Raw genomic sequence first — 11,544 nt, 5'->3', positions numbered from 1 at the left:
TATAATTTTGTAAATATCACACACACACACACACATATATATATATATATATATACACACACACACACATAATTTTATAAAAATAATATATATTAGCGACGGGTTGGCGGGTTAGGTTGGGTTGAGTCATGTTAACCCAGTTTTAACCCTCCTAATTAGCGGTTTGATGATTTGACGGATTGGGTTAGACTGGTTTCATGGGTTGAAGGTTTTTTGTACACTCCTGTTAGAACAGGCAAGGATCAAATTGTTCGGCGTGTAATATTGTTTTTAACTGGTATTAAATATTCGCTATTAATAAAATATAACAAACTTAATTAAATTATTGGATTATCAAATTCTTCTTGTTTAAACCCAACAATGTGAATGCTTATAATTTAATTAAATTCCATAAATCAATGGTTGATGCCTAAACCACCATAATTTAATTCAAACCAAACCCATTTATAAATATTACAATAATTATAAAATTTATGATATCTTATTTTTATGAGACAACATAAATATCTTCATAATTCAAGCAACTTGATTTTAAATAGTATTTAAAGGAAACAAGTTGTATTTTTTATAAATAAAATATAAGAAATAATTTATCCAAGTGTATGATGTGGGCCATATTTTTTGCTAAATTTTAAATATATGTATTTCATTTCGATATTTTTTAAGGTGCATATGATATACAGATGTGACGGTGGATTTATGATAACTATTGAATAGATGCATTTTTAAGGTGGAATAAGTCGTATGATGTGTTTTTTTAGTGGAATTCCATAAGTTGAAGCATATATCCGGAGCTTCATAAAAAACTACCTTTTAAGTGTAGCTTAATGAATAAGCCGTTGTTTCGGTTTTTTAGGTATCAACTTCAGTAGTTGTACTAAACAAATCAAGGTTATCCAAGGAATTCGATACTATAACAAATATATAAAATGTGGTTCGCGAGCTGATTCTCATTCAGACAGGGGAAAATGGAAAACGACAAAAAGATTCATAAAAACCGATAGGGGGAATGATTTCGTCGTCTAGTGACCCAACCAACACCAAACGCCGTCGTATTCTTGGTCTAACTTCCAACCAAACGATACGGTTTCATTCTGTCACTCTTCCACCCCCACCCCGTCGCCATCACTCACTCCTCCAACCTCTGCCCTGCAAAAAAATTAAAAAAGGATTTTATCTTAAAACGAATTCAATCCAAACCCTCTCGTCGCCGCTCTCACATTCTCTCTCTACAATTCTCCCCCAAAAAAGCAGCCAACTTTCCACGCTTTTGGGCCCCTATTACCTTTCTAAACCACCGTCAACTTCCCGTCTCTCTGTGCATGGTGATCGTCCGGAGCGGCGGCGTACGGTGGTCAAATGAAATGCCAAAATCCGGTTGATTAGGGTCTTCTGGTGGTTGTTAATTTGTTATCGGTAATGTGATTTTGTTTTGGTTTTTGACGCCGGAAAATGAACATGGATCGGCCGGCGGCGGCGGTGGTGAATTTGGGAATGGATATGCCGATCATGCACGACAGTGACCGGTACGACTTTGTTCGGGATATCGGGTCGGGTAATTTTGGGGTAGCAAGGCTTATGAGAGATAAGCAAACCAGAGAGCTGGTTGCAGTCAAGTATATCGAGAGGGGTGAAAAGGTAATTTACTCAGTTCTTGAATTTGGGTTAATCGTCTTCTTTAATGATGCCTAATTTCGATCGATTTTAACAACTTTATTTCATGTGTGTTGGTTTAAATATAGAAAAATTCCATCATTTTGTTAGATTGATTGGTATTGTTTCTGGTTAAAGTTGTTTCTCTCTCTTCCCCTTCTGGGTGTTTCAAGAAATCTTGATTTCTGTTCATGGAATCTTGAACCTCCATTAAAACCCAAATTAACTCGTTTGGGAGGTTTCTATTGATCTGAGCAGGTTTTAGTTTCGGAGGCTTTTTCATAGATTGGAATGATAGTTATGGAAAAAACTTGGCCGCTTTCAAACAGTCATGTATGTTGACCAAATAAGTTGTGTGTCAAATTAAGCTGTTAACAGACAAACCCTTGCTACCATTTGAATAACTTTCAAGAAAGATGGTTTGGTTCTAATCTAGAATCTTGAAGCTTATGGTTGATTGTATATACCTTTTTTCTGTAACAATGGTTTCGTGGGTCAGCTTACATGCATCGACTAATTTCCTGGCATGACCTGTAGTAATTGTAGGTGAACCTCCATGGTCACAAGGGTTTTGGCGGTTCTGGAAGTGTCTGGATTCGAACGCGGGGAAGATGCGATTCCCACTACATTCTTTTGAGTCTCGACCAGTGTGCCATAACCCATGTGGTTATTATAGATCCCTTTTGACCTTCTGATTCTGTTTTGGGGTTTATGCTAAATATGGAAAGTTTTAACTAATTAGAGGGTGTTCAAGCGAATTTGGTGATCATGTTCATAGGTTGCTTAATCTGGGAAACAAGAACACAATTAGGGAAAGTTGATGAAAGATTTGATCTAATAACATGAAATGAGATAGAAGTTGCTTTAATTAGGCTTATTGTTATGTTTTCTTCAAGTATCGATTTGATAAAATTAAACAGCGTTTCTTCGGTTCAAATAAGTTGACTAAATATGGTAAAAAGGTAAGAAGAGAAGTTCGTATCTGACTCATTGAAAAAAGTATCTATTTGAAGATATATATGTGAACCGACGTTACAACATATTCATATGAGTTTCACATATGCATCTTATGATGAATTTTTTTAATGATTCACATATGAACCTTTTATTTCTTACATTCTCACGATATTTAGCCTTCTTATTTAAACCTCCTATATTGTGAATTGTTAACTTGTTGGTTATTAACTACGTAAACATCTGTTGTTTTTCAGATAGACGAGAACGTTCAAAGAGAAATTATCAATCATAGGCCTTTAAGACATCCCAATATAGTTCGGTTTAAAGAGGTTTGATCGCTTTCATCCTTCTTTTGTTCTAATCGTTATGAGTTTTATCAGTCGGGATTTGAATGCTTATTTTGTTAATCTTTTGTTAATTCGAAGGTCATATTGACCCCAACCCATTTGGCAATTGTGATGGAGTACGTTTCTGGAGGGGAGCTTTTTGATAGAATTTGTAACGCAGGGCGCTTCAACGAGGATGAGGTTTTTGTCTTATCAACGACTACATATAATTTCCCTATAATGATAATATAAGGTCGCTACACGGGTTTATGAAGTTATTCGCCACATTTGGAGATCACGCTTTAAAGCCCGATCACGTTGAAATTATAGGCCCGGTTTGGAAAAGGCTGACCTGGCAAAACCTAGAAAAGCCGGGTTAAACCTGAAAAAGCCTGACCTAAAAAAGTCTGATCGGGTCCTTTTTCTACCCCAAAGCCTAGCCCCGACATTTTCTTTGAAAATGGGCTTGGGAGGTCAGGGCCATGGCCTGAAAAAGTCGAGGCCTTGGTGCATCTCCAATTGCATTGTTCGTGAGACATCTAAAAATGGAATGTATTTCGGGTTCGGAGACTTTTTTCTTATCTTTGGTTCTTGTGCAGGCTCGATTCTTCTTTCAACAACTGATATCGGGCGTTAGCTACTGTCATGCCATGGTATGTTGTATAAATTCTTTCCATTTACAACATGTATAAATACACTAACCGTTTGTCGTTTCTGTGTTGGTTCCCATCGTTGCAGCAAGTTTGCCATCGCGACTTGAAGCTGGAAAACACGTTGTTAGACGAAAGCCCTGCTCCTCGTCTGAAGATATGCGATTTTGGGTACTCAAAGGTAGCAGCATTTCTTGGCTCGTTGATCATTTTCGTTCATATATTGTTCTACGTCTGTGTTTAGAATCCGGTTTCTTTCTCTTATGTTGTATTGCAGTCTTCCGTGCTGCATTCGCAGCCAAAATCAACGGTCGGGACACCTGCATACATTGCTCCGGAAGTGTTAGCCCGACAAGAATACGATGGGAAGGTAAATTTAACGCTAGCTTATTTTTTGAGCTTATTGAAAAGCTCCATTTGGTCAGCAATAGACTAGCTTTTTGCAACGTTTCAACAAGCTCCAAACATGTTTTAGTTTTTTTCCCCTTATATTTTTTTCATTTATTTTTCAACAGATCATTTTACAAGCTTATCAACTAGTTATCTTTATACCAAATATGATTAATTTTTCAGTAAACAACTAACTTATTAAGTAGCCAGTTCTCTAAACATAGCCTAAATCAAACGAAGCCATCATAACTTGATTTATTATCGGTAGTGAGTTCGAGTGATGGTTCTGATCGATGTTCTTTTTTCAGATCGCAGACGTGTGGTCGTGTGGGGTGACATTATACGTTATGCTTGTTGGTGGCTACCCTTTCGAGGATCCAAACGAACCAAGAGACTTCCGAAAGACAATACATGTACAAGAAACATTTTAATTGTTGCAATCTCACATCAGTTAGACTTAAACCATTTCATATATATTAGCACGATAATTAAATGAGAACCACAAACTTGTGAAAACCGATGTAAAAATATTTTTTACATCAAAGACTACGATTGTAGCTATTGTTTCACATATGTTTGTGTTGGAGAAAAAAATCCATATGAGACTATCATATTACGAAAAACACACACGTTTTCTTCATATTAATAAACCTGTCATGTTATAAGTTCCATTTCATATACAACAAATCTTACCCGTTTGTGATCTGCAGAGAATTCTTGAAGTTCAATACTCGATTCCAGAAAACATTCCGATATCACCCGAATGTCGCCACCTCCTTTCAAGAATCTTCATTGGCGACCCTACACAGAGAATCACGATGGCGGAGATAAAAGCACACGAATGGTTTTTGAAGAACCTGACTGCAGATCAAATGGAAGAAGAGAAGATGATTAAGAGCCTGTTCGAAGAACCTGATCAACCAATGCAGAGTGTGAATGCCATTATGCAGATAATATCCGAGGCCACTATTCCTCCTGTTGGCCATTACGATCTCGAGATGATGGATGATGATCTTGATCTCGACCTTGACCTGCTGGATGACTTCGACTCTGATTGTGAAGAACCCAATATAGATAGCAGTGGTGAGGTCGTATACGCCATATGATCATACATATACGTATAGATTGCCTGTATCTGCTACAAAAAAGAATTGGTCTGAAAATCGTACTTTCAGAGATCGATTTGCAGTTGTCATAACAATATTATGCACAACTTGTGTTATATAAAATTTATAATCCTTCTATTACAGCTACATGTTTTCAGCATGTTCAAAACAGCAAAATATAGTTATCTTCCGGTGAAAGTTTAAGAATACGATGGAACCTTATCAGATTACTCTCCAAAATAGTCATTAATGAGAAAAGAGTGGTTCCAACATATATGTGACATTAGCCGATATGGAACACTAACACAGAGGCTAAATGCGCAGATATCCTAGTTGTTGGGTCTCCGGCAAAGATATCTAAATAGTAGATCTTGACTTTGATATATGTCGAAGAGAAATCATTCAAATGGAAATGAGTTTTCAATAATGAGAGCATTCGGAATATTGATTACTCAAATGGTAATAATGGGTGTCCAGTTTAGCTTGCACGCATCTCGACTAATCCCAAAGGTATTAGAGAACACCGGGAAAATCTCCAACGATCTTGCAGGACTCGAATCGAAATTTTTTCCAAATATTCGAATCTTATTAAGAGTTAAGTTAATCCACCACAAGTTTAACTCGATATATATTTATGCAAACCTAAGTTGAAAAGCGGTTACAACATATCCTAACAAACTGAACAAGAGAAAAGTTACATGCTGGTGACGGAATGCATTCCGTTACTACTGTCTAAATGGCAAATAAAACTAATTTTGATAGGAATGACCACTTGCAATTAATTTACGTCTCCTAACGATAAATTATTAGCAGATTTATCGATAGAAGAGATTGTTAATTCGTAACAATTTTGTGCAGTGTAGTAAACTAGTAATTTGAATTGATACGGTTTGTGCAAATGAAAAATAAAATGAAACAGAGGCAAATTGATACGGTTTGGGCAAATGAAATAAAATGGAAGACAAATGAAAGTTGCATTGAAAAATGAAATCTGTTTCACCGAGATTAGCAGTACAACCAGGATATGCATCAAAAACTTGACGTCCGAACATTGATAATAGCAAATAGTACAACTAGAATAGCATCATAAGAATTGATGCCGGTAGTTACGCTACGCATTATTCGTACTATTATATTTCTCTTAACATGATTCATAGTTGACTGCGATTGACTAACAGCAATCACCAAGCAAGTGGTAGGCCGGCCTTAGACATTAGAGGCCTTGGTGCCCCGTCCTCACTACCATGGGCTTGACCTCAGCTGTGGTACCAATGCCGGTACCAACAGCACAACTTCCACTTACTTGGTCCACAACATCACACGATCCGGACGCGGCAGTCAGGTTAATCATATCCTTCCGATCAAAAGGTGGCGAAGCGTCTCCAGTACTGCTACCAGTCTCTTCATACGAAACAGCAGAGGGATGAAGGTGAGGGAACGGCAAGTAGATGCTGTGAACCACGATCTTCAGGTTGCGCATTACGTCCGGGACCTTAATCCGAACGTAATTGATCCTCATCGGCGTAAATCCGCCCGCAGTTGTCGTCACCATCAGCGACTGGCCTGTTTCGAGCGTTGGTAGTACAGTTCCAGATGAAATCTTCTCAAGGTCAGAGATCGGGAGTAGCTTGTTAGGAATTACGTGGAACCTGATGTTGTTGACATAGGAATGCGAACCAGAAAAGATAGAAACATCGTCGAGTGCAAACACCGTCATGTTCTGGATATTCATGAGTTCCGCTGATTTCAACTTCATTGCCAGAGCGAGAATGCTGAATCCACTGTTGCGTAGTCTGAGCATAGCATCTCTTAGCATAAGCCGCATTATATACGTCGGATAGTGGACGGATTGATGTGCAACATTATGTCGATTATCTGTCTGGCTAGGGAATGACAGAGACGTCATTCGTTCGATGTTGCATGAGAACGGAGAGAGAGGAGCCACGTAGCCTTGAAGACCGTGAACAACAACGAGACCGTTGTTAAACAGATCCGGACGAGTGATCTCTACGCCTCCAATGAAGATCTTCGTGTAGTTATTCGCATCAGTCGATGATGTTACCGTGATGCAACGTCCAGGATCCATAGTCTCGATCTTCGTACCGAAAGCTAGTTTCCGGAGGTATTCGTACGAGAAGAGGCCTGGAACAATGTGTTCACGGAGAAGGCGAACTACGGAGCAGGAAGAACAGCTTCGGATCGACGAATCCGTCGGAGCGAAGAGAGTTGTCGGACCGTTCCAGGTAGTGAACGCCGAGTCATCAGAGAGAGAAGGAACAGCCATGGAGAGTTCCTGGAACCCTAGATTTGCCAGGATCGGCTCGAAGATCGAAGTCGGAGCGAAGGAATCGTGAACATCCTGTGGCGTGGCGGTTGCCGAAGTCGGTGAAGAAGCCAAATCCAGAGTGGACGGATTCGTCAGGCCACCAGTGGTGGCGGTTGCTCCCGGAAAGCAGAAGGTTGAGAGCAGAATCGCTACAATAACAAGCGTCAATTGGAGAGAAGGCGCCATCGGAGGATGAAAGGTGTAGTATGAAATCTGAGGACGTTGCAACGAAATCCAGCTATTTATAGGAGGTTAGGGAGAAGAATATATCGTATGCAATGCATCCACCATAGGTTTCATGCATCCCTGCTTTAGATTATGACACGTTAGCAAATGCGAAATCCAGTTCTCCTTGGCTGGATTCAGTTTGTCCAATTATGTATTAGGACAATGACATTAATTAGGCAAATAAGCCTCGTGTATTTCACACTTATCATTTTTATGATAAATATATATAAATAGTTATAAACCCTAAAACCTAATGATCATATTAATTATTTTATTTTTAAATTTTAATAAACATAAAATATCCCTGGGTAGGGGTATTAAATGAATACAATCAATCAAGTCCAACGTTTGTCCAATAATTAGCAACCCAACTATATATTAATAAAATCAAATATAATGTTTGTCCAACAATTATCAACCCAACTAATAATAACTCAAGTTTTGAATGACACAATTTAGTTTGAACAATGTACAATCCCTTTCCCATATACTTTTTTGGCTGCCCTTGAAAGTCACCTACTTCTTCAAGCTTTTATTTATGATTAAGAATAAATTGTGGGACAGAAGTGAAGAAAACAAAGTGGCAAAAAGCAAGCCATTCATATTAAACTTGGTACTCAAAATTATTTAATGGCGGACATCTTACTAGTATCAGTATAGATTCAGAGGGTTTGGTGGTCGGCGATAGAGACGGTGACTGTGGTCGGCGACGGTGTTGGTGGTCGGCGACGGTGTTGGTGGTCGACGATGGGTAAGATGGTGTTGATGGTCGGCGACAGAGACAAAAATGATATGACGGGGTCAGTGGTGGATACATAGCTAAGCGATAAGGGGCACAGACCCCCAACAAACCACCAAGAAACCCACAAAAAAGAGCATGACTTATAGTTTTAAATATATTTTTTAACCTAAAATTACAAATAGGCCCCCAATAATTAAAAGACAAATCCCCAAATTTAATCCCCATCATTTCACTTATAACTTTCATTTTATTTCATTTCAAGGAGTTACGAATTTAAGAATCAATTAAACTCTAATGTCCCTAATTTATAAGAAAAAACTCATTGAAAGTCATTTTATTTGTCTTGTTTTATTTATTATAATTATAATAATTTGATCCATCACTATTTTTTTTGTTTTTTTTTTCAACTTTCTTTTTGCATTTTATTTTTTTATAGATTTACAATTATTGTTATTTGTTGATTATTAATTTTCTATTTCTTGATATTTGATTTAGGGTTCTTGAGTTTGTTCTTTAATTTGAGTTTGTTATTTTGATATAGGGCTTACTACTAGTTTATCTTTTATTTTAGCATATTGGTCTTTTGCTCTCTAATTTTTCTAATTGAATTTAATTTCTTGTCCTCTGATTTCTTGCTATTGATTATTAATGTGTATTGTGTTCATTTGTTATAAGTTGAACCGAAATAAAAGTATATGTACAATGCCTCTGTTTATCCGAAATAGTAAAATTAATCAAAAAACGGAAAAAAGTTTTATTTATTTGATTAAACTGAACAGTTTAAGCCGACAACCGAATAACCCAAAATCATCTTGGTTCGGATGAGTTGTTCAGTTTTAGAATTTTTTTGACACCCCCAACTCTCTAAGTTTACCCCCAATAAAAAAAAATTATGGATCCGTCACTGGACGGGGTTGCTGGTTGGCGACGGTGATATGCTCTCTCTCTCAATGTGCACTACGGTGATTTGCGTTCTCTCTCTCTTCTCTGCTCTCTCTCGCGTAATCTGATTTGAAAGGAGAGGAGTTGGGGTTTTAGATAGGGTATCTGCGATGGAATTGCGAGGGGGAATTTCCATCTCTAATTATTAAAATTTTAAAATAATTTTTTTAATTAGTTAAATTATTTTTTAATTAATAACTACAAATTTAATTAATTTATTAATTTTTAAATTAATTAATTATTAAATTATCGAATATTTATTATTTATTAGTATATCACAAAAATTAATTAATAAAACCGAATAAGCCTATTAAGGCCCGATAAAACCGAATAAAGCTCATTAAGGCCCAATAAACCAAATAAAGTTCATTAAGGCCCAATAAAACTGAATAAAACCCATTAAGACCCAATAAAATCGAACAAAGCCTAATAAAACCGAATAAAGTCCAATAAAACTGAATAAAGCTCAATAAAATCGAATAAAGCACATGTACATATGTATATATAATACACATCGTGGTTAACAACCAAAACATATATATACATATAACACATATACATGTATACATACGACACCTACAGATAAACATGTGTACATATAATACACAAAAAATGAGAAAATAAGAAATATAAGATAATCCCTCGCTGATCAATTGCTGATTAGCTACAGATTGGACATTCCCTCGCTGATCTGCGAGGGATCAGCGAGAGAATTTGTTTTTGGCCAATTCTCTCATTGATCCCTCGCAGATCAACGAAGGATAAGCGAGGGAACTGGATTCTGGTTATTACTTCGCTGATGCCTCACTGATCAGTAAGGGATCTGCAAGAGAATTATCCTATTTTTTCTTATTTTCTCAATTTTTATGTGTTTTTTGTACACATGTTTATATGTAGGTGTCCTATGTATACATGTACATGTGTTATATGTGTTTTGGTTGCTAACCGCGATGTGTGTTATATGTATATATAGCCGTCGACCTGTGTTATATACACATGCATACACGACGTGAATATATGTTTGTTGGTTGCTAACCATGATCGGATCTATGTATATATTGTTAAAAATACATTTATCGGATGTTGTATATATGTTTAAATGTATGTGTATATGTGAACGTCTAGATAATGTGTGTGTCATATGTACACATGTGTATGTGTTATATGTATATATATATCCCTTCAATCTGTGTTTTATATATATGTATACACGATATGTATATATTTATGTTTTATTAGGTCTTAATGGGATTTATTGGACCTTAAATCAATAAATAATTAATAATGGATCAACAAGGGAACTGGTTTTAGCATTTCCTTGTAGGGATTTTTTCCGTCGTTGATACATTGTTTTTAAGTTGTGATTATTTACATATTAATTACATATATATATATATATATATATATATATATATATATGATATATTTCAAATACAACCATATTCATTTGTACAACCATTGCAACCCAATTAATTGAGATATTTATAAAAATGATGTGTGTTTATTTATTATGATTTGAATAGTTATAAAAGATAATATGATTCATTAATTATGATCAATACTTTATATTAGGAAACACTCAAAACTTATATGAAATCACATATTCATCAAATTAAATGTACGGTTGAGATTGAATTATATTGGTTGTACAAATATAAAATGTTGTATAATAACTCAGCTTTATATATATATATATATATATATATATATAGTACTAGATTCTTATATTTAATTTATTATATTTATTTATTTACATTTTATATATTATTATCTTATGTATACTACCTTCAACATTATTACTTTTCATTTTCATTTTCTTTTTCTTCTCTATTTTATTTCCATTTCTATCCTTAAAAATCATTCTTTAGGTATCTAATTTCATTTTAAATTAAATATTTTTTTAATTAATTAATTTATAATTCATAATTACTTTTTGAATTAATTACTCTCATTTGTTTTTATACTTCACAGATGTGGGCTGACCTTCAAAAACTCCAAAATTTTCATCTTTATTTCCACTTAATAGGTAGTGTTGAGGAATACATAAGTATACACGTCTTTTACGTGTTAATTGTACTATATATAATGTTAGAATAAGTGAAAATGTAATATAAATCAGTTTATGTTTAATTTACATGTCAACTCTCAATGTTTATGTTTTTTTTATGATTATATAATTATTAACAAATAATAATATTTATATTAATAAGTATTTATTTGTTTT

At 35.4% G+C, this 11,544-nt stretch overlaps 2 protein-coding genes across 2 annotated transcripts; one reads left to right on the top strand and one right to left on the bottom strand.

The window, feature by feature from the left end:
* The first annotated feature begins 1,238 nt into the window (after positions 1 to 1,238).
* LOC112512092 (serine/threonine-protein kinase SRK2I-like) lies at positions 1,239 to 5,220 on the top strand. The gene is made up of 8 exons (XM_025117896.1): positions 1,239 to 1,638; positions 2,865 to 2,939; positions 3,036 to 3,137; positions 3,536 to 3,589; positions 3,675 to 3,767; positions 3,864 to 3,956; positions 4,285 to 4,389; positions 4,687 to 5,220. The coding sequence occupies exons 1-8, from the start codon at positions 1,453 to 1,455 to the stop codon at positions 5,080 to 5,082; spliced, it is 1,104 nt and encodes a 367-aa protein (XP_024973664.1). The 5' UTR covers positions 1,239 to 1,452; the 3' UTR covers positions 5,083 to 5,220.
* A 1,075-nt stretch (positions 5,221 to 6,295) lies between these two features.
* On the bottom strand, positions 6,296 to 7,594 carry LOC112512082 (fasciclin-like arabinogalactan protein 21). Its single transcript, XM_025117885.1, has one exon. It carries the CDS (start codon positions 7,592 to 7,594, stop codon positions 6,296 to 6,298), a length of 1,299 nt encoding a protein of 432 aa, XP_024973653.1.
* Positions 7,595 to 11,544: the final 3,950 nt, after the last annotated feature.

Source organism: Cynara cardunculus (genome assembly GCF_001531365.2).
Source record: "Cynara cardunculus var. scolymus isolate 2C chromosome LG 5, CcrdV1, whole genome shotgun sequence".
In the NCBI taxonomy this organism is placed as follows: Eukaryota; Viridiplantae; Streptophyta; class Magnoliopsida; order Asterales; family Asteraceae; genus Cynara; species Cynara cardunculus.
The sequence above is the reverse complement of the archived record's forward strand: the minus strand, read 5'-3'. Positions and strand labels throughout refer to the sequence as shown.

What these genes read in the sequence shown, in the direction of transcription:
- LOC112512092 (XM_025117896.1), top strand. Translation starts at nt 1,453, where the DNA reads ATGAACATGGATCGGCCGGCGGCGGCGGTGGTGAATTTGGGAATGGAT. An exon ending in GGCGCTTCAACGAGGATGAG is followed by an intron (nt 3,138 to 3,535) that starts GTTTTTGTCTTA and finishes GTTCTTGTGCAG; the next exon opens with GCTCGATTCTTCTTTCAACA. An exon ending in TTAGCTACTGTCATGCCATG is followed by an intron (nt 3,590 to 3,674) that starts GTATGTTGTATA and finishes CCATCGTTGCAG; the next exon opens with CAAGTTTGCCATCGCGACTT.
- LOC112512082 (XM_025117885.1), bottom strand. Translation starts at nt 7,594, where the DNA reads ATGGCGCCTTCTCTCCAATTGACGCTTGTTATTGTAGCGATTCTGCTC.